We start from the raw sequence: 25098 nt of genomic DNA, 5'->3' as shown, positions 1-25098 counted from the left end.
TGTGTGTGTGTGTGTGTGTGTGTGTGTGTGTGTGTGTGTGTGTGTGTGTATGTATGTATGTATATGTGCACTATAGTCTTTAATATTTATTGTGGTTGTGTGAAACAAAATGTGTGTGTGCATGCACGTTCTGTTCCATCGATCCTTTTTTTTCGTGTGGCAAAATATTGTATTTTTATATTTTTAAATAACATTCAACTGCGTCGTGTATATGCTATTATCATTATTTTTAATATTATATTTTACGATTATTATTATTATTATTACAATGGTACCCGGCTCTACTATATATGTTCATTTCTCTCTATCTCTCTCTCGCTCATTCTCGTTTGTCAGGGAAATAAATCGATGACTATCTTGTAATGGGGAAAAATGGTAAACGCTGTCCTGTGCAGTGGAAAAATAAATGTAATTTCGTTCTAAAACCAAAGGGAGGGTATCATTTTACTGTTGTACGGATGATAAATTTTGGCTATTGATTTTTTCAATGCGGCTGTTTCTTCGTACATGAAACGTACAATTTTTTTGAAAACTTAATAAATCCCATTGATGAACTTTTATTTATTTCTGATTAGAATACGCTTTTATCATTTTTTTATCGCAAATACTTATAACATTATCGTGATAAAAGTATACTTATTTAATCTTTGCCACATATTTTTAAAAACTGATTTATTTTGTCTATTTTAACTTAGAAATAGGTTGTATTGTAATGCATATTATACACGATTCGATGTAATATTATGTCAGCTTACAATATAAGATTAAGTGCAATTTGTACAATACAGTGTGTAAACGCTAATCGAGAACACTCAATATCTATGTTAGAGACCTGCGATTTGTATTCTGTTTTTTAATACATAAAAAATTTAATAAAAATTAAAAAATATTAAATGGTTAATATTCTAAAGTGAATATATAAAAAAATTAACAAATAGTTTATTCATATAAATAAATAAAAGTTTAGCCTGGAGTATTATTATATTTGTAAATAAAGTACGGCCGGTGTGGAATTAAAATTCATCATCAGGTTTATTTACAAATTACATAGATAAATAAGCTTTTATTTATGTATTTATTTATTTCTATATATAAGCTATTTTTTTATTTATTTATATATGTATTTTTTAATTGTTTGCTATCACATAAAAAGACATAACAAACACATTTTTAATACCTTTGAATTTTTTTTTAAATTAGACAAGCCGCATGTTTAGTAAAACATTTTTTATTAAAACTACTAACTATTTTTTTCTTAATTTTTAATGAATTTTGGTAGTGCAATCAACTTTCCAAGTCTAAAATTAATCAAGTTATAACTATTAAAAAAAATAACGGGAAAATTTTCGCGATTATCAATTTTTTGACTGCAACACTGAAAATAATTATTCTATGATTGTTTAGGCTTGACATTTTCATTTCTATTTATTAAGTTGATATTAACATGTAATTATAATTTTAATTACTGTTAATTTTCACTTTAATTTATGTAAGAATTACAACTTATAGCAGAAAAAACATAAACAAGTATGTTATTTATTTCGTTACATTTAATGAATTTTATTAATAATTAATAAAAAATTTAATTCTCATTTAAATTAATTTAGTTATTAATTAATTTAGCGTATAAATTGTTTAAATTTTTATCTGTCGCTAACAAGCATTCAGTATTCAGCATACCACATAAATTGTTTGTTGCAGCTGTAATTTGGTCAGCAGTCGGTCAATTGCATGCTACTACTATTTATCTTTTAAATTTTGACGATTTATTGGAGGGTCAACATGCGCATTTGTTTTTAAGTCACCCATAAGAAAAAATCTTTTGGCGTAATACTATGTGATCGTGGTGGCCACTCAAAGGGTTCGTATGTTCCTAGTCATCGATTTTGAGACTGTAAATTTAAATAGTCGTAAACCATGTAGGAATTGTGAGCTGGAGCGGCCGTCGTATTGAAAAATAATATTTTCTCTTAGAGCTAAAGGAATATCATCAAGCTTCATCGGTAGCTAATTTAATAAAAATTTATAATATCGTCTTCTACTCGTATTAAGTGCTTCATCATAAAAATATGGACCAAGCCACAAATTAGACCACATCAAATGTTTGCTCCACAAACAGTTTGGTTGTTGAGTTCGAAAGACCAATATGGATTTTGATAGTCTCAGTAACAGTTATTCTATCTATTAATTAAATTTGAGAATTAAATTTGTTATTCATTTTTAATAAATCCCAATAGATTCATTAAATGAAACAAAATAAATAACATACTTATTTACGTTTTATCTGTTATAAGTTATAATTCTTGCACAAATTAAAATGAAAATGAACAGTAGTTGAAAATATAATTACGTGTAAATAACACTTTAATAAATAGAGATGAGAATGTCAAGTCTAAACAATACTAGAGCAATTATTATCAGAGTTAAAGTCAAAAAACTGAAATTCACGCAAATTTTACCATTATTATTTTTTTTCTTTTTTTTTTTCTTTTTAATTGCTGTAACTTGGTCAATTTTGGTCTTAGAAGGTTGGTTAAACTACCAAAATTCATTAAAAAATTAGAAAAAAAATAATTAGTGAGGAAAATAAGTGGTTACGATTTGAGATAAAAAAAAGTAGTACTGCGCATGCGTAAAAATTCAAAGGTCATAAAAAATGTTTATTTTTATGTTATAACAACCTACTAAAAAACAGAATTCAAATTGCAGGTCTTTACACAAAAATATTGCGTATTCTCAATTAGCCTTTATACACTGAATATATATATATATATATATACATACAATATACAATTCTACCGATTTCTATTATAATTCTTAGTTATTTTAATTTGGGAAGTACACAATATCTCCATGTCTTAATAAAAATCTGTATTAATTTATTTATAATATTTTATGCCTTTTACTTATGAAAGCTTATGTACTGTTTAATTTTGTACACTGTATGTATAATATTAATTACGTTTTCGCATACTTACAATTGATATGATTAGCTAGTTTACAAATTAAAAGTAGACTATGGAAATATTTGAAGTATTAGTGAATTAGTGAATACGATACTAATCAATTATTAATTCATTACATTTTTAAATTAACTGAAATAATATGATTGATTTTGACATTTCTATAGTTCTATTGAAAAAGGTTAACTAATACAACTGATTCTCAAATAATTTTTAATTTATTATAATTTATTAAATAGTGTTCAATAAATATGCCTGAATTTCAAAATGATTAAATACGCATTTTAGTTGTGTTTTTTTACACAATTCGAATACTATTTTCTATATAATATAGTTAGTAGTAACTTTATTCATTTAATTTAAGTTCCGTTCGTCTTACAATTTTCGCATTCTAAAACAATGTGCTCAGATATTTATCCACAAATGTTTCGTATTATTTTTCATCTTTATGATTTTGTTAAAAAATTGAACGACAGCTCCCATACATACAGAAAAAGAAAAATGTATATTATGTTTTTAATGAATTCGTCGCGTAAAATGTTTGACCTGTACATCCCAATCTCGCATGATCTTTATCGTAGGCTTCATGTAAACTTAACTTACCCTTTTCTATAAATTGTTTTCAAATCTGAAATATTATTTCATTCATTGGATCACACTTCTATGCCATGTTCTTAAATATTTTCTTCGGTTGATATTGTGTTTTCCCGAGATATTCTTGTGTATGTCAAAAAAATTATTACAATCATATACATTCGCCATTCACTGCTACATTTAAAACAGAATTTAATTTTAATTTTCTATAAAACAAATAAACAATTTTACCGTCGTCATTCGCCGAATTCATAAATGATGGCATTTTATATTATATAAAGAGGTAATTTAACATTTGCCCTTATTGTATGCATAATACAAATGACCTTTTATACGTGTGTTAAGTGCTCCTACAATGTGTTAAGTCATAATCGTATACAAGTACTTCGAATATTATTACGGACTATTTTCATAAAAATATATTTGGAATATCTTAAAAGTTCATAGACTGTTAGCAAATTATGCATGCTCAACTATAGGTCATTGGTTGTCGTATGCATCACTCAAGAAAGATTCTAAGTCGAGATAAATATTTAATCCGTAATAGTTAAGTTTATAAAAAATTGTGTAATATGTTATACTTAATGTAAATATGTTTTATTTTTCTCGAAGACTTATTTACAATTGTAAATGTGGAATTCTGCAAGTCAACAGCCTCGAAATTATAAACAAATTATTTAAATTTCATATCTATTCGGTTTATAATATACGTATTGCAGGGCTTCATGAAATATTAAAAATTATGTTCAATTTCTAAACGATGGATGTATTATAGCGTACCTAACGTTAATCGATTTTACATAAATATTTATTCACGGAGAATTATACCGGGATATTGGTATATAGTACAACCGGGATAAACCAGATGTGCGTGCTCACTGCAATATACTTTTACAGCAGGGCAAGTTTTTACCCTTCTGTTTTTGTGGACGCCACAGTCCTACAACGCTTACGGTTATTTTTAATGATATGGAAGGTTTCCATGAACTTTTTTCCTCCAACCTGTAATTAGCCGTTAAGTATTAAATAATTTTTAGTAAATAAACTCGTAAGTCCTTAGGTTAAGCAGGATGTTGTCAGGGTGAAAAAAACAACGTTGAAACGCTATATTCTATAAACTATCTAAAATTTAGTTAATTAACAATTTAATCGACTCCCTAACCACTTGTTCTATTTTACAATATATATATGTGTGTGTGTGTGTGTGTGTGTGTGTGTGTGTGTGTGTGTGTGTGTATTTGTGTGTATACATTAAGAATTTATTTTAATAATTTATTACGTTAATAATTACGTTAATAATTTATTATGTATTTACATTTTTTATAATTACATTTTTATTTTGTGTTTCTAGGCCAAAATGTTTGAAAGTTCTCAAGCCTGGCTTGCCTCCACGTCCTCGCCAATGACTTGTAAGTTTAATACTATCATATTATATTCATATATCTATTTTTTTTCTGTTATTATAATATTTTTGGCTCAAAGAAAATATTGTCATTTTTTACGGATCTTTTTAATTTGATGGAAACATCTATATATATTCTACACGTAGATTCGTGTGCATCAATATCAACTGTTTTATTTATAGTATATATTTTTATTTTAAATAGTATGCTATTCGCGATTTTTAAATTTATCTACTTTTAATATTTAATATACATATATTATACCATAAATTGAGACAATCAGGTATATTATGAATAATATTCAGTATCAGTATCAATTTAACTCGACATGAGTGATTACAAATAGTAGTTATAAATTTAAATCTAGTAGTTTACTCCTCTCCACTTGTTTATGTCTGCAAAAATTGTTTTTCAAATTAAAACTATACATTTTGTGTAGTTGATTTAAAATATTTGTTACGTTTAACATTTTTTTTTTTTTTTTTTACAGAATTTAAAAATTGTTTGTAATATTATCATATTTAAAAATTATTCATATATTTTACTAAAACAGTTTTTACCATTAAATCACTCGAATATTGGATTAACTTTTATATTTTGCATAAAATAACAATTATAAAAACAATTAAATTTTTTAAGGTTATATCTGCGCCTACGACTAATTAAAATATTACATTTTACATTTTATCCAACCGATTTCAATAGTTTCATGTAATGTACTAGTTAAAGTTGATTTATTTATTACTGAATCGCTAAACTGTTAGGTTATTTTTATATGATTTCGTCATCTTTATTGCTCCGATATACTACGAGTACAATTTTAAAGCGTGTCATCGACGGTAATTTTTATTGTGGAATAATATAAATTTATATATTGATGGAAATCTGAAAACGTTCTACAATTTTATTTGGCTGGAATATTTTATATACATTACAGAAAACAATAGATTCAGTTGAACTTTTTTTTCGCAGTAAAGGGTAGGACACTGACCTCTCACATATATAGTGAAGGTCAAGAAATGAATACACTCTATTGTGTAAACTTTCTTCGTTTCGTTTTCATCCATTTAAGTATCGAAAGAAAGAAAAAAATAGTCTTGAAACCCTATTTTAAGTTTTAAATTTTCACAGTTACATTTATAATTTAGAAATATTTCGTTGAAATATTCGATTTTGTTATGAATTAAAAATCTTATGACTTTCCAGTAACCTTTTTTTTGTTGATTACAAAAAAAAAATTTGCAAAGAATCTTGAATTCAATTTCCCAGCTTTAAGTTTTATACATTTCTTTCTCCAAAAATTGCATAGATTTTCGTGATTTTGATCGAATTGAATTAACATATAACAATAAAATGCTGGTAATAAATATTGTATTTAAGGATTTTAAATATTTTTTAGATGAATCTGTGAACTTACGAAGGTTTTGTGTTATATTTTCAAGCTTCGAATAAAAATTAAAACGTTACAGAATTAAATACTAAAATACTATACGTTAAAACTTGTCTGCAAATGACGCGGATCGTAGTAAAAAAATGTCGAAAATTATTCCATCTCTAGATGATATAAGCCGTTCGGTTAACGTCAAGAGTCTCTATGAATTTCGTTTTCCTCCTAATTATTGCGAGAGAGAAAAATCAAGTTTATCTATTTTTCTCGATTACTTTGAAAGCTGTAAAAAAATTACCTCCCGAACGCAACGACTTGACAAAATTCGCCATCAGGGAAGCATAAAAGACAATCGACAATCGGTCCAAACCTTTCGTTCAAAACATTCTATCGGCGGACGCGAAGGATTAGAAAAAAATTAAAAAAAAAAACACACATCATACAAATGATCGATGGTTTCGCTTTAGATTCCTGACGAGCAATTAAAAATAAATTTACCGGAGTCGCACAGGGGACGACGGAATCAGTAAGAATCGAGTAAAAAACGGAACCCGTTTAAACGGGAAACATTCGGGTACAATATCTCTGGTCGTGCGTGTGTCGGCGGGCGGACACGTGTCAGCGGCGTCCGTACGTGCGCCGACACGTGGAGAACAACGATGATAATTGATTGTTCGCGATACGAAAAGTGCATTGGACGCGCGACCGTGCGCACCGGTGACGTTAGCGGTGGCGGTGGCGGCGGCGGCGGCGGCGGCGGTGGCTGCGGTGGTGTCTGCGCTGCGGCGAAAAGACTGTATATCGCGTTCGTGGGCTCGCCGCCGCCGCCGTTGGCATAGACCACCGAACACGAATGCAACAACAACAACCGTTTGCCATCGCCACCGCCGCTGCCGCCTCCGCCGTTTTTACAGTTGCCGCCGCCGCCGCCGGTGGCAACGTTCACCACGTGCAGACGGCGCTGTCGGTCAACGTAGTAATGCGCGGGTACGAGTGGTGCCGTCTGTAAACAACCGGAAAAGTGCCCACGTGGACGTGTCGCGGGCACCCGCCGTCGCCGGTAGTTCGCTCGAACACGTCGTCGTCGGAAATGCGTTCCACGCGGGCGTGACCCGTGGGATAAAGCGCACTGCGGACCCGCGCGGCCATGTTGTCGCCGGTGCCGCTTCTCCTCGTCCCCGGGTCACGACGGGAAATCATCCTGCCCCCGGGGACGTGTCCTAGGGATGAAAAACGTATCCGTAGTCGCTGTGATGGCGGTGGGGGGGAGGTACAACGGAAATTCTCGACGGCTTAAACGGTTCCATGTTTTTCGTACAATATTTTTCTTCGCGCCGTACGCGTTCAATGTAATTATGCTGCAAAAAAAAAAAAAAAAAAAAATGAAGTAGAAGTTCATATTTGATACCAACGTTAGATTGTTATCGTGACCACGGATAAATAAAACTTACCGCGTGAAAAGAAAATTATTTAAAAACCAAAAACGTTAAATCAAAAACGTATTCGCGAAGGATTTTGGTGCGGAAGGAGAATAAATATATTTCGGGGGAGACTTACTTCCTTAGTTTTAATGTCAATTATTGTTTTCAAATTCACGCATTTTTTCATTTCCTCGTAATGTTTTGTTGTTTTTTCACGAAAACTTATATCTATATGGATTGTTTTCATTTTATTAATTACGCATACATATACATTGCGTAAAGGTGAGATGGATTTTGCCTTGCAATCATGAAGTTACTGCTTATTATAATTACATTTAGTTACTTGAAACTGCCATCTTAGGTAGTAATTGTTTTAGTGTTTTATAAGTGTTTTTGAATAATATTGTTAGAATAATACTATTAATATAGGAACAAGGAGAAGTTCTCTTGTTTTGATACAGGTACCCTTTAAGTTTGTAATTGAAAATAATTAATTCTACATCCCAGAGACTTCGTTCGATCAATAACATCATTATTATATCACACTATCACCTAAACATGCGTTTATTTTAAACATATATGTGCTCATAAATTATACACTTATTATTTATATATATATTGTTTGTGTATATTAAGTAATTAATCTTAATAAAAAATACACTTAGATAGTTGATGTATGTACAATCTAGATGCCATTATAATACATTTATAAAAGTGATAAGTTCTCGTATACATACAATATATAGTCCGTAATGACTAATAATGTGTAACATTAATCCTAAATATTTCTATCGTAATTTGATCTTTTGTACTTTTTTATTGTCACGTACTTTTCAAATGTTTTATAATATTTATCAATTTTATTTGTATAATATAATTAGACTATTTTTTTAAGATCGTTTTCTCATGCCTTTTAAAAAAAAATACGTGCTGTATCAATTTTTTTTTTTATTTTTCATTTTGACTTAGTTTATTTAATTTACAAATATTATATCTACAAAATATAATTAATATATTGATTGTTTGTAGCTAATCATATTAATTGTTGAGTGATGTTCACTTGCTGCTGTTGCCAGTGCTTCTCACCACCCACTATTTTCTTATATTACGGATTTCGAAACATCTTAACAGATCGCTGCGGTTTAGTTCAAAGCAAACGCCAGTGCATGTATTATGGTGTTTTTTAATATTTGAGGTTTTATTGTATTAAATATGTTATTACGCGTCTTGCGCAGGGCAGATATTCATTTTTTTTTTTTTTTAATCGACGTATCTAAAACTATTTAATATATTTGCGCGAAACTTATCTTTCGAACAATGCCATGCACACAGATATAAAATATGTATGTAATTTATACAAATATATCAGATGGTAATTAATAATTTATTCGTTGCGTTCGAACGACGACAACGGTGTATTGTACGCGTTTATATCATCGGTGACGACGACGATGTGTTTGCACAACGATTGGGTATCGAATTGGACGTATTTACGTTGTCATGTGTGTGCGCGCGCGTGTGTGTGTGTGTGTGTGTGTGTGTGTACTACGAGCGCGGCATACGCGTAACATTGACGTCGACAGTTATTATAATAATGTAAATTATAATAATTCGATCGTGACCAATACGGGAGTTGTGAACATTTTGACATTTTGCGATACGACGCACAGGTGTCGCTGACCGGTCGAGGAAGGTGTCGTCGCAGGTTATCGGAAAAAAATTATAATAATAAATTAATCTAATAATTTTACGAAAACACCACGGTGTAAAACTGTATGGGCATACGCTATTGAAATTCCGTCCGCAGTCGTCCGCGGTATGTTTTCACTGGGATAAATGATGCGAAGTCCGTCCCGTCGTGCTCGTTGCACACCTGTATTCGAAGTTTGGGGGCTGTATTTGTGCTGTGCGCACGTTCATCCGGGGAGCGGGGGGCACAATAAAAACACTGATTTTTTTTTTCGTTTTTTTTTCCGTCTTCAACAATCGTTTCGTATAACGTATGGAAAGAAACGCAGTGTAATAATGTATTACTATGTAATACATCTACCACCAGATAATGCGAATAAATTGTAATTCCGTAACAGAAACTTATTAAAAATTGAACTAGTCCAGCGGTCAAACTCGTAATGTAGTGGTGCTACTATTGTGCATTATTCACCACCCAGGGGATATAACAAACCGACGTAGTCCTATCCAGTTAAACTCCCCACCATTTTTCTCTCCTATTTTTTTCTCGTCCGTTTGCCCATTATCATTGCGCAACAAGGTTGAAGGGTTAATGAGTTTAGTAGTAGTATAATAATGCGTTTACCTATATATATGTATTAATGTAATGATAGGTATAGGAAACCGAATATTATTATAATTGTGTGTGTACGCTTGCGCGTGTGTGTGTGTATGTGTGTGTCAGGGGACAATATTATTATTTACCTTACCGGTGGTATATGTATAGACAGGAAGGTGAAGTAGTAAATAGACGGTAGAAATCGTATGTACATCCAATAAATAGAAGGTATACAATATGTTTGTTCGCATAGAGTATAGACCAATCGTGTATACGTATACATATATTACACACACACACATATATATGTATATATAAATTATAATAGTGAACGTTATATTATAATATAGTGCGGCGACTTGTGATGAATTTACATAAAACAATTTACATAGTACATAATTTTACTGTACAATAGTTAAATGCCCTGTTTTATTATACAAAATGCTAATGAACGGACACAGCCATTACAACATAAATATACACACACACACATACATACACATACCGGTAACATTTTACTGCTTATATTAATATTTAGGTTTTGTTTTAATACATTAAAATATATTTGTTCGACGAAACCGTGGTTGTTGTTAAACATTCCAGAACGTCGAATTTCAAAGAAAAATATTTTATGTATTACCTATGCATAATCGTTCGCCGGTACGTAAATAGACGATCAACGTTCAGTATTCCATGCCTACATATGCCTCTGCACAGTACATGTGATATGAACTCGATCGATTTATTTACGAATTACACATAAAATATACGTATTACGTACGAGCATACGCCATTTTCATATATATATAATGTACGCGTTATATCCGCAAAACGAGTTTATTGAGGCGAAGATGATCGTCTTTCGATTATATTTTCCGAATTTTCGTCGATTTTCTAATTTATTGTTATTCGTCATAACTCATTTTTACCGATTCAAATTGTTTTCGACCGTTTGAACTTTCCAATAAATGCCGTTCAAACTCCTAGACATTTTTCATCCCATAGTGTTTACAGCGTTCGCTTGTTATAGGCAATAAAAAAATAAATATTGATTTATACGTTTCATTCGGTCACATCGTTTTCCTCTTTCCTACAGCTCTGGTCTTTATTTCTATTAAAATTTTATAAAATTCACCCCTTTTTATTTTCCCGCAGTGTCAATAAACTACGGCATGGTATGGATTGACACAAAATTTCTAATAAGATATTTATTACCAATTATTTTTTAATACTGTCGTCCTGACCTTTTTTCCCTTCGTGCAATAAATAATATTGGTTAAATAAAAATAAAAAAAATTGTGTGCTTATTGTAGCTTATATACGCTTCCCGTATAATGTATACTAATAATTTACAATAAATTTATATTATGTATATTTTTCGATTTCAGTCGCGTAATTTATATTTTTATTTTTTTTCTATAATGACAAAACATTTTTTCGACGAACGTCCTAACAGCGAGTGCGCAGTGTGTCGTGTGGAGAGTGTACATGTAAAACATATACAGTGTATTTACATATACGTCTACATTGAGCTGTACGCGTCTGTCGCATATTATATAATAGTATATAATAGTATTATGTACAGTATTAGCTAGACGCTTTTAAATTATTATAATACATATTATATTATGCACAAAAGCGCAGTATCGGGTTTTGTGATAGCACTGCACACACTGCACACGCACACGCACTCACCAGTATTGACAATATTATGTGTACCGATTCGACTCATCCTGCTGGTTCCTCGTCCTGCGCCACCTTCTCCCGTTCAGTTCGTAGGTGATACATAATCGCGTATATATCAACGTATGTATTAAATACCAAACGAATAATTTGCATTAATAAAATTAACGCGACACTGTAGAAATGTTTAGGTGTTTATTATTTGTTCTATTCCGTGTGTTCATTTATGTTGATACATACAACGTTTTAAATTTGGACGGCAACATTTATTTCTCTCTCTCTCTCTATCTTTCTCTCATTAAAAGCCCGTAAAAGCGCACGTGCAAAACACCATCGCATCGCACGCGCGTGTTTCTATTCGTCCGACGAAAAAAATAGTTCAAGTCTCCGTACTCGTATTGTGTATTAAATTATGTAATGTAGTTGTATATTTTATTCTCTAGCAAATATTGCACGGGTCGCCGTACTCGGGTTCCAACTCGCGTATAAATCAAATGTATCTGTAAATGTATGAGTACGTGCGCAGGAATTTGGTATGGAGGGCGATGTCGTAAATATAAATGTATTATTTTCAATCTTTATTCTTTATTATTATACAAAAAAAAAAAAAAAAATGCAATCAAGGCGAAAATTCATCCTTCTGGCTTTTACACTATAAGTTCATCAATTATTTGTTCTGTAGATAATGGAATGTCTCGATGTATGTTCATTAACGCCAATCAATTTAACCACGACTGTCCCGTTGTATTTTTTAAATACGTTTTTAAACGTTTAAGACCAAAAAAAAAAAAAAAAAAGCCCACGGGGGGGATATATCGCCTTATCATCACTTTCTGCGCACGCCACTGCGTGTGGGTTCGAGCGCATACTGGATCTATCGAAAATCGTACAGCTAATCGTTTCCCTCGTACGCAAAACGTTTAATTGATTCGCAATCGATTTTTATCGACGCTCTGCGGGTGACTGTTCGTTGGTCAGATTTTCCACGCGGACAATTCGACGTTGTTATTTCGTACGTACGTCCCTTTCGGTGTGCTGCCGACACGCGCGTTCAGCTTTTTCGTTGACCATCGCCGCGCGATTCGATTGTTATCACGTTGTCTGCGGTATGACGAAAAATAATAAAATAGAAATATGAAACGTATTTTGTTCGTACGGCATATCACCTAACCCACGTGTACACGGTGCGCCGTATTACGTTAAATGTATAATTTAATTGTACATCATATATATATATTTATATCATTAACCGTGCATTACGACGAAACAGCAAATTAACGGCGTGCGCTCTTGTTTTGACAGCCGACAGTTACCAGTACCAGTTGCAGTCCATGTGGCAGAAGTGCTGGAACACCAACCAGAGCCTGGTGCACAACCTGCGGTTCAGGGAACGCGGCCCGCTCAAGTCGTGGAGACCCGAGACCATGGCCGAGGCCATACTGTCCGTGCTCAAGGAGGGCCTGTCGCTGTCCCAAGCCGCCCGCAAGTACGACATACCGTACCCGACGTTCGTGCTGTACGCCAACCGAGTGCACAACCTACTCGGGCCTTCCGCGGACGGCGGCGCAGGTAAATAAACACGTAACAGCGTTAGGCCGGATCGTTCTATTTCGTTTCTTTCCATTCGTCCCGACAACAATAATATTAATGATTATAACAATAATTACAATATTAATAACAATAATGATAACCATAATAATATTATGATGCGCCCCGTTGTTTCGTTCGTTCCCACGTGTGACAATTACACGATTCACGACCGCGGTACAGGTAAACGTAAACCTGTTCGCCGATAATTCTCATCGGACCCATTTTATACGATTCGTATTTCATAAAACACACTATAATGTGCCTACTATCTACGCACGTGATACGAATTATACGTGTACGCTGTGCAATTAAACGTTTTCAGATCGAATTGCACAATCGTTTAATTTGTTGTATTATATGTCACGATTACACGTAATAATATTATAATAACATACGTCGTGCGTGCGTGTATAAATGAAACGCTGAACTCTCTTAATATATCGATTCGTTTAACGTATTTATTATTTGTATGACGAAATTGCTTATCGCGTCTCTCCGACTAAATTTTTCTTATTATTATTATTGAAACTAATACTAATAATAATAATAATTTATTATTATTATTATTGTATTTAAAAAAAAAAAAAAAATTAAAATTCCGAGAATATCCGAATAAGATTTACTATAAATAATTTATGTTGTACGCGCTACGTTTACGTAACACTAACGTTGTAGTGAAGCTGACGGTTATTAAAATTTATACATTTTACGTAAATATCAACGTTTTCTTGTTATTAAAATAATAACATAATAGGTTAGTTGTATACATTTTTCTCGTTGATTAAAACTTACAAAGACACTACTTGTATAGGTACCCTTTTTTCTGAGGTTTTTTCCAATGTTTTCCCCTTTAAATCGGTTGTGACCAGCATTTAAATCGTTACGAATACAATAGTAAAAACGAATTTCGTTTGCGAATACATACATGTGACTTCATAGAGAGAAATATTTCTGCAACACTTATTTCAAATATTGTAAATAATCTTCAAATCAATAATAATTACGTACAAGAGAAGTTATTCCGCATTGAAAATACTTATGATATTTAGTAGTTGCTTTGTGGTAAAATGTTTGAGAGGAGTATTTAATGCTATGCAATACATTTTACTTTATACACCACCTACAATCACGGATATTACAGTATTTGTATAATATTCGAGTTGTTGTCAATTATTTTGTTTTTTGTTATTATATTATTTTGTTTTGTATTTTATAATAAATTTCAAAATGTATATATTCATAGTATGATTTCTTCCTCTTCGTTCGACTTATTTTATTCCATATAATTTCGTGTACAGAGTATACATAAAGCGGTGTAATGTGTAAAGATACTACCGAACAATGTTTTTTCCTTCAAAATTTCCTCAAAAAACACTTAAAGGTTATTTTTACTATTGAATATGATACATAATAAACGTAATTGTACTAACTTTGCTTACTTCCGTGACTTGTATATTATTTCAAATTAAATACCACTATTTTCAAACTGCAACGACCAAATTTATATTTATATTGTTCTGTACTATGGTTGTGTAAAAATGTAATAAATGTATCTTCCGACCGATTTATACAGTTTTTCATTTGTATTTTTAGTGCTATGCTACAATAATGTATTATTCATTTTTATCCGTTAGATGTTAAAATATTAGCTTCGTCGTCGTAACCATTATACTTAATTCGTTTCGACTTCTCGGGAGATCCTTGGTCATAATAATAATGTCCAGTTTTTTCAGATCGTTAACTCATCTTTTATTATTATTAAGAACTTATATCGCTGTGTGTGTGGATATATATATATATATATATATATATATATTAGTTTCATGGTTTTATTGCGAGTAAATCTCTCTCGAACACCCTAGTATTTCTACTGTATATGTGTGTTCGTGTGTGTATGTGTTTATGTATGTGTGTATGTGATAGCGAGAAGGGAGTCAGTACGTCAGTCTTATTAAGAATCGGACTACTTCCTATATTTATATATATTTAAACACATGTATAGCTATAACAATTTTCGGTAATGTAATAATAAATACCTACCCTGCAGACAGCTTATCGAATTTTTTATCTCCAAAACCCTTCGATTCCACAATAATAATAAGAACGTATAGGTAATAGCCTATACCCTCTACTGAATTTTCAGACTTTTCCCCGATTGCCGTTGCTCCATGTAAACCGAAATCCCCAGAGTGTACATCAATGTATATATATTTATAAATAAAATAATATGTATTGGTATATATATATTTAAGTTATGGCGGGTGCATCGTACTATATATCCTTGTACTCACACATACACACATACGTATATATATATTATGTGAGAAAGGTATAGAATATTATATATATATATATATTTATACTATTTTTGGATCATCATCTTCATTGGTCTCTTCATAATACGAACACGTGTAATGAGTAGAATGTAAAATTCAACCCTCCACTACCCAAATAATGTGTGTCGTGATACATACGGTACTATATATTTATAGGTACATTTTTTAATTACGTTAACTTTAACTTCGTGGTTTCGCCGTCGCTTCCGCTACACCGACAACCATGTCCGTCACCGATCGAGTGTTTTTTTGGCTCGTGTATCGTATATTTTATAATATTATAAACTTTGTTTTTCGGTCCCTCTACTCGTTTCCCCGCAACTGAATGGTCCCGGTGCTGTACAGCTAATTCTGCCGTATATTATATGATATTATGTATCGATGCAAAATAAATTAATACATTTATTACCTAATACGTTAGACATTTTTTCATGTTTATAGTAGCATTTTATAACATTTTTTTATTGTTACTTTCATGAATTGAACCTTTTAGTGATTTTTTACACACAAGAACGTTCTTTGTTAGCCAGCACACCACTTATGTTTCGAAACGAGGGAAAAAAATTCAAAATATAATCTCCTCCAGACGATCGCCCAAAGCCTTGTTTTCTGGATTGTTGACACAAAATAAACCCCAAATATTTTCACACTTCACCGCCGTCTTCATTTTTTTTCTTTATTTTTAACATTTTAAGATATATTTATTTTTTACCGACTGTGTTCGCAAAGAAAATTAAAAACACATAATGTTCTAATTAAAAGTTTTCCGAACGAATAGTGTTTTTCTTAGCTGTTCGGTTTCCCCAGAAATTCATAAAATTTTGATAAGCCGCTGAATCTGTGTTGGTATGACAAATAAAACTTTAATAATTTATTAATAGCTATTTTAAATAAATAATTAGATGTAAAGAAAAAATGTACGCTCAAATGCTGAGTAGTAATTGATTATTATTTTTTTTTTTTTTTTTTTTTTTTTTTTAATACAATTTTACTTGTTTACATAAATCGAAAAAATTAAATGTCATTATCAATCTATTTTAATTTTTTATGACGGAACAAGTACCAATTAACTTTTTGCATTATTGTGCTATTTTAAATGTTAATTTTTGTATCAAAACTAATTAATATAGTTTTCTAAGAAAATTAAAAATTAAATATATTCTTAGAATCTGACTAAAAATCAAAAACAAAACATACAATTTTTAAATCAATTTTTTGTTTACCATAAGTCAACACTTTAATATATTATAAAGATACCTACTCTATGTTTATGAATGCTTGATAAATATCCTGAATGTGTTATATGATACTTTTTTTTATAAAATAAAAATATCAATTTAATATTATTTAATGTTAAATATCAGTTTAAGAAATGATGTAGCTACTAGAATATCTAATTTGTATTAAGTATAATTATTATACTCTTCTTCGACGCTATCAAATATAAGCCTATTTTAAGAATAAATTAAATTAATGAATTTGTAATTATTTTTCCTGGGGATTTTATAAGTACTAATAATATCAATATATTTTTTCCTATTTTTAAATTTTTGGAATACATTTTCTCGATATTTTTTATAAATAATAATTATATAACTTATAATTTAATTATAAGATAGGAAAATTTAATATCTAGCGGGTATTATGTAAATTATTTTATTATTAATTTATTTAGTTGGCGTGTCATTCCTGATAAATAAATTAATTAGGTTACCTAGTATATTTCAATAATGATATATATTTTCTAACATAATAAAAAACTTAGACAATTACTGTAAACAATTCTTTTGTTGTTTTAACATTATGTATTTTTAGAACACATTAATAATTCTTATGTATTATTGTTTTGTTCATAGACTTGAGGCCTAAAGGCAGGGGACGTCCTCAACGGATATTATTAGGATTCTGGCCAGAAGATCACATTCAGAACGTTATCAGAACTGTCGTATTCAGAGACGCGCAAAATATCAAAGAAGAAGCATTACACCTATACCCAAGAATACCGGTAAGAACAAACTAAAATAAATGTTATATTTTACCAGTTTTTAAATTTAATAACTATATATTATATGAACACATATGTGTGTGTTTGTACTTTGTACCTACATTAATAACTATAAACAAAAGTAATTAATAATAAAATAAGTCATATATTTTTTGGATTTAAAACAAAATAATAGCTCTTTAATTTAAATGTTTTTTTTTTTTTAGAAAATATCTATTTATTTTTATATATTTTTTCTTTGTTCAGTTGGCTCATATTCTTTAATTTAATAAATATTGACAAATTACCATTATTAAATTTTAATCAAGGACGTTTCACGAAGCTTATAATTTATGATTCAACGATAATGGTATATAATAAATGTACTGCACAATACATCACACAAAAAAAAAAAACATTGAAAAACATAATTGTTATATTACTTATTTATTTTGCCATTATTTGTAATCAAAAATAAATTTCATCAGTTGCGTGTTTGAAATTGCATTTCCATTGACTCGTTTGTATTTTTATATTTATGTCCTTTATTTTACTTCATACAATATGGTATAATACTATACATGGTCTAAAGCTCAATTTAAATATAATTAAAAATACGTAGTATTAAATAAAATATAAATAGTTACATAATATGCATAAATTTGTTTTTTCAAACAAATAACATTTTTCAACGCCATATAATGCAATACATACTAAAATTATAAACAAAAAGTTATTCAACAAATGCACTGAGAAAATAAAGCGAACTAAAAAGATTATTTAAAAAAATCCGATATAAATGACAACAAAAACCTATTATTTAAGTTTTAACATAAATATGTGTAATTTTATTTATATTATCCTAATTATCTCAAATAATGTTGTTCGTTGTCCTTTTTTTCCACTAAATTCTACTTCAAGAAATGTATTATATTATTATTCTGTTTCAACATTAAAAAATGTCATTATTAAATGATTTTATAATTTTATAATATCTCCCTCTATATTTTCCATGAAAACATAATTCAAACATGCATTTCAAATAAAACTTTTTTTAAAACCCATTGTCGTTACTTTTTAAAATATTATCCAACATAATGGCTACTTCTACTTTTTCGTTTCGTGTCATGTTTTATTCGTTGATAATTTATTTAGTTTGGTGACAATACATTTATATTTACATATTATATGTTTTATACTGAATGCCGGCTGTAAATTTATAGAAAAAAAAATTTAAAAAAATCATACATCTATTCTGGGTTCAATTTTTTTTTATTCTAGTTCACTGTCTATGAGTTATTGATTATTAATGTCCAAAAGTAAAATAAATTGGGATTTAATTTTTTTTTTTTTTAGGATGACGAAATTGATGCATTAAATAGCAACTGTATACTTTGTCATTATTATTACTATTAATGTACACTATCCTATATTGCGTGCGTCGTAAAGCATTTAATAACTATGTTTAAACAAAATTTGAACGTAAAACATTTTTTGATCGTGAATTTTCGAAAATAAATTTAGTTCTTGTATGTGGGAAGTGTATTATTTTATCGACGAGATTAAGATATTTAATTAGTATTATATACACTCGGTGTTCGTTGAAGTAATGTTTTCGCGAGGCCAATAACAATTTATTATACAATCCAATTAGTCTTTAAAAGTATATCGCCGGAGTAAATTAATTTAAATTTATGCAAATTTAAAAAAAAAAAAAGAATCCATTAAGGTTTTTAATTTAAAATAATATTTTATAAAAGATTTTTTTATTTTAATTTTTATTCTTCTCGTTTTATAATTATTTTCTCGTGAAACTTATTAATACAACAGTACCGATATTTTACGTTTAGTGTTTGTCCGACTCCATGTCCGGCGGTCACTATGGAAACAATGCGGTTCAGTCGGTGGAAGGCCCCGTGTCACCAAACTCGGCCGCCGCAGCCGTGGCCGCCGTCGCGCAGGGTATACGGCAGCAAATGATGGCCGCTGCCGGACATAACATCTCTCCTTCGTCGGGCGTCGACGCGTTCGCGCTGCTCGCCTCTTCTCACCTACCCAGTCCGGCCGACATGTCGCCGAATTCGTCGCCACCAGATTCGCCGCTAGTGTCCAACAACAATGTTGAGGTGAGAACGCACGCAGAATTGTGACCAGTGACGTAGTTACCCGTGGGGGGGAGGTGTAAGGGATTTCCATTCCCTTCCCAGATTTTTTTTTTTTTAATGATATTTAATTATTATTTATTAATAATTAATTTATTAAATAATAAATAATTTACATATTATGTGGTAAATGATACTTTCATTTTACTATGATTAGGAGTATATTAAAAATTGAGTAACGAAATAATTTCCATTAAATACGAGACATAATAATAATACTATTTTAAATGTAATATTATTATATAGGACCTCGTATTAAGATATATACTAAGAATATTATGAATTGATACTTAAACAGCCCCCACCCCCAGAAAAAAATTGTATCTACGCCACTGATTGTGACGGTACCATCACCGTTGTGCACAGATGCTCGAAAACCTACACTTAAACTCGAAGAACAATTTATCGTGTTCCCCGACGGTACACTAGTTTTACTAGGTTTATTAGTGCTTAAAAGTGAATCGAATGGTACACGGCTCGAATTTTTTTTCTCATCCACCCGGTAGAAACGTATGACTGACCGGTTATACTACGACGTTTCCCTAGCATAAACTTTCCCATAAGTAAATCTACACAAAAAAAATCCTCTCGTGCGATTAAATTTACACATGTATCATATAAAACCGTGCAAATATTATACGTATTCAAACGAATTGTTTCTGTTTCGGCTCGATATTAATTTTGTTTGTTTTACAAATCAACAGGTCAGCCTGAGTGGTTACAAAAGATCTATCGATCACTCCAACCAAGATAACGTGTTCGTCGAAGACATCGATGAGCTGGTGAAAAACAGCCATTGTACCGGAGGCTCGTCAATGGGCAACACCATCGATCAGCAGCCGTTGCCGTTAGTCATTGAGCAACGGACCGAATGAACATCTACACACAGACTGAGATAAACTAGCGAACAAATCCCATAATACCCACTACTGTATTTAAAAGACTTTGCAATCGTATGTGCAAGTCGGTTGGTGATTAAATAAAACAACAACAACAACAAACTATATATTGTAAACATAAAGCATAGACTTATACTATATTTGATGCAGTCCTAGTATTTATTTTTAATAGTAATGTGTATATATTATTGCACTGTGTAATCGTTAAAATACTCACTATTACGTCATTTTTATTTCTCATAAGTAAAAATATATGTTTACTGTACATATATATTTTGAAATATTGATGGTTTTAAAACAAAATTTACAGTTAATAAGATAATATTAATATGTAATATACATTTTTCTAAATAATATTTAAAACACAGATAATTTACCAAGTCGAAATAATTTCGATTCTACAAATGACATTACGCGTATCACGTGAATCAACAAGTAGTTTTTTTTATTACATATTTGTATATTATACGTACATTGATGATTATGTATATACATATATATGAATAAATGTTAGACACCTGGAATTTATATATATATATATATATATATATTTATATAATGTAAGTGTGAATATATTGTTTGATATGTGTCAATACTATGTCTGATGGACAATAAAATGTGTTATTATTTAACAGTAGGTTGTAAAAAAAAAAAAAAAATTAAAAAAAAATACATACATACTTATAAATAGTAATGCTTGTAAAATATGACATGCGGTTGCCATGATAATTATTTATATATAAGAGTAGTTTTTTGAGTATTGAAAAAAAAAATTTAATACATATACTTTAAGGCAATATTGTATTGGTTACCTGTTCCTAGCACGTAAATATCTATTGTAAATCATTTATTGAAAAAACAAACATTCTCAACGGACTAGGCCAGTAAAATGTATTTTCATGTTTCTTTTTTCTTTATTATAATTTTTTTTTTTTTTTTAGTTTTAGATTAATTTATTTTACACACACTTTTGTTATCATAAGCTTGTTGTATGCATAACTCTCATTTAAATTTGATTCATTAAATTATATTGTTTATTATTATATTCATTAAAATATTATTAAATTATGGACTTAAATAAAAAATTGTACTTGTTTTAGATTACACGAATAAATAAGTTAATATTATTGTAATACTCCGATGTGAATATTATTAATAGAGAAAAGGTAATACTTTTTCTTTTGTTGTATATTTAAAAAAAAAAAAAAAAATATGAACCTTGCTACATTACATACTCAATGTGTTTTTCTCATTATTTATTTATAGAAACGATTTTATTTCTGATGTTTTGGCATCCACCGGAAAAAATGAAGTACTCTGAATTATAATTCGAATGATATACATATATAATATTATATATTTGTAATGTACAGTGTTCGTATTACTTGAAAAACAAAACAAATAAAAGACTTTAATTTATCATCGTATGTTTTTTATAATAGCTATTAAAATATGTTTAGTCGTATTTTTTATTACCATGGGATCATATATATATACGTATATAAAGGAACATCGTGGTTTTAGATGGGCTTGCTTAAGAATTATTCATAGTGGGGGACGATATTTTATTTAATAATAAAAACGAAGATGTACACTGGAATTTCCTGCCGATATACCATCATTATTATAAAACATTGCGACTACTTTTACAAGCTGATGTTCCGACGATAACTGTATATAATACGGGATAAATTCGATGTTCATACAACACTGCCCGAGTAGAGGAGCAAAAAACACGTTGTTGTTGATATTTTTATTCAGATTTATGAGATTGATATCGAAATATTAACATTACTAATACATAAAATGAATTTTACAACTATTGTTTTTTAACAAATTTATAATAATATGTTCAATAAAACGGTTTGACACGAAAAACGATAACTCGTAGTTTAATCGTTCATGTTAATGTACCATGTATGCTACCATGTGTGTTCAACACATTTCGGTCATTTGTATCGGAGTGGCATCAATTTCTGTGTTCGTCCCAAAGACAGAATCAGCTGTAAACGTTCTCGTCTTAATATCATACGTAAAACGTTAATTTCCCGCGGCAGAAGACTGCACGGAGAAGGATGGTAGTAGCGTTTAATATTCATCCCGTATGGTGTATTTTATAAATTAAGTAATACAAACGTATTTTTATATTTACCCATTACCGGCGTTTTACCGATCAGGCAATGATTTTTCTCCCGTCTACATTTTAAAAGCAGCTTGACGGACTTGCCATTACAGTGAGATGGACCTTTGTGCTGTATCTTTTTTAAAGGTTCTCATTAAAGTTCTCACGCTTCACAAACAATTTTAAATAACGTCACTGTAATCGGCTGAAGTAGAAATCAACTTCTTTTTCTTGTTAAGAAGCGCAGAAACAAAAATAAAAAATGCACTTTCATTTTACCTATAAATCTGAATATTTTATCATTCAATTACCGAAGATTACCAGAATCGGTTGGTATAGTTAAAAAGGCTTTAATTAAAATGATTACTCGGGATTTGGAAATATTAAAAACGTATTAGAATACAACTCGTGGAAGTGTTTTTAATACAATAAATGCCTACAACCAGCCTCTGTGAATGGTTTTACTCGGGATTAGGGTAATGCGGTTGGTAAAATAAATACTAGCCGATGTCATCATTACAAATCATGTTACGCATGTTTCAAGAAATACAACGCTATGATGTCCGTTTATTTAATAAACATTGTCGTGTACATGCGAAAATAAAAATATTACCGAATTAATAAAAAAAAAATATTTCCGACAATCCAACCACCGACGAGTTCACCGAATGGTATACAAATTAATTATTATTACCGATTTAAACACGTTTTTATTAATACTAATTTGTACGGCGTTATCTTTTAAATATTTTACGAGTTGAAACACATAACACTAATCTTCGAAACACATGTTGAGTAGAGGTATATATTTATTGTGCAAAGATAAAAAATATTATTGTTTAATCTAAGTGCTGCTCTTAATCCCGGACTTGTTTGAACAAAAACGTTTAGTGTACGTTGAAATTCATTATAAATAAAACGTTATGAATACACTAAATATATGTTATTATGAAATTGTCAATGCGACCTCTAAAATAAATAGCCTAACGACATAACGTAAAATTCCGCGCGTCAGTAAACGTAGTGCACACATGTGATGTGTACAATGCGTTTATGGGGATTAATCGATTCACTGTTTAAGTTTTAATATAATATCGTATCTTATTATGATCGTTGTCTCTCAAGGACTAATAAATTGTAATGACAATTTCGTCCGTGATTTCAATATTCGATAATAAGAATGAAATTTGTCCTCATCGAGACTAATTAGTGACGACGGTTGCGAGTCACTGAAACGTGTTTACATCGTAATGTATTATGATATTCGTAGTGTGTACTACTAAATTATGAATGTGTACCTACGACAAATTGTACACGAATTTTAATAATATAGGTGTAATATATATTTATAATCCATTTCGTACATTAGAACGTGGTATAATAGAATATATTTATTTCTTCAAAGTCAAAGTTGTGCCGTACTGTACCTACGCAATTTGAAAAAAAAAGCTGTAAATAATATTTCACCGAACGCGATCGTGGAACACAAATATTTACTCAATCGTGTAGTGAAGTGTAGTGTACGGTTATCGCAATCTCCACAATATAACATATCATTATGGTAGGTATTATAGTATTGGCGCGACTCGTTAATAAAGGGCCTATGTGAACATTTCCAGAATAGGGCCCTTGTTTATTGTTCGTATTATTATTATTATTATTATTATATTAAAACAAATAGTATGCTATGTGTATAATACAGATTATAGTAGGGATATCGTAAGGGATAAAAGAAGTATCGGAAGAGATCTCGGGACCTCCTGTGAATTGCATACCCAACACTCCGGATAATAGCGCCACTGATAGGTAGACAACTAGTTGAAAACCTACTTACAACCATTATTATTTATTATTACTCGGTATACGCAACAAACCTGCACATAATATAATGTATTATAATCAACCGTAGTATTAATTATGTGCATACGATCGTGAAGATTAACCGATGGACTGGATTCCAGGTGCACATTCGTTCACTGACCGCGAAATATCGCCGATAGGTAACCCTGGTGCACAAAACATTTACCTATACGTAGTATATCGTGGTTAGGTGTAGTATAAAAAAAAATAGAAAAATTGTAAATTTGGCGTGCCATTGCCCGGCGACGGAAAAACTCTACACTAGAACGGAGGCGATCGTTGCTCGCGAATAACCGTATACCACCTGCAAGGTTCCTCGTGGTCCGTACCAGCTACTATACGAACAGAGGATACTTGCAATTAACCTACGCAAGCCGAAATCACAAAACATATATCATACGCGTACA

At 30.6% G+C, this 25098-nt stretch overlaps 1 protein-coding gene across 1 annotated transcript in view; it reads left to right on the top strand.

Annotated features, from left to right (window-relative positions):
* Nucleotides 1-21381, top strand: part of LOC112693161 (protein bric-a-brac 1-like) — a 41105-nt gene extending 19724 nt beyond the window's left edge. Inside the window, exons 2-6 of the mRNA XM_025568100.1 lie at nt 4909-4966; nt 13041-13307; nt 17521-17669; nt 19499-19774; nt 20515-21381. Of these exons, the coding sequence (XP_025423885.1) occupies nt 4909-4966; nt 13041-13307; nt 17521-17669; nt 19499-19774; nt 20515-20685 (921 nt within the window). The 3' untranslated portion in view covers nt 20686-21381. The remainder of the gene's footprint in view (nt 1-4908; nt 4967-13040; nt 13308-17520; nt 17670-19498; nt 19775-20514) is intronic.
* Nucleotides 21382-25098: the final 3717 nt, after the last annotated feature.

Source organism: Sipha flava, unplaced genomic scaffold (genome assembly GCF_003268045.1).
Source record: "Sipha flava isolate LNK unplaced genomic scaffold, YSA_version1 81_pilon_pilon, whole genome shotgun sequence".
NCBI lineage: Eukaryota > Metazoa > Arthropoda > Insecta > Hemiptera > Aphididae > Sipha > Sipha flava.
The sequence above is the reverse complement of the archived record's forward strand: the minus strand, read 5'-3'. Positions and strand labels throughout refer to the sequence as shown.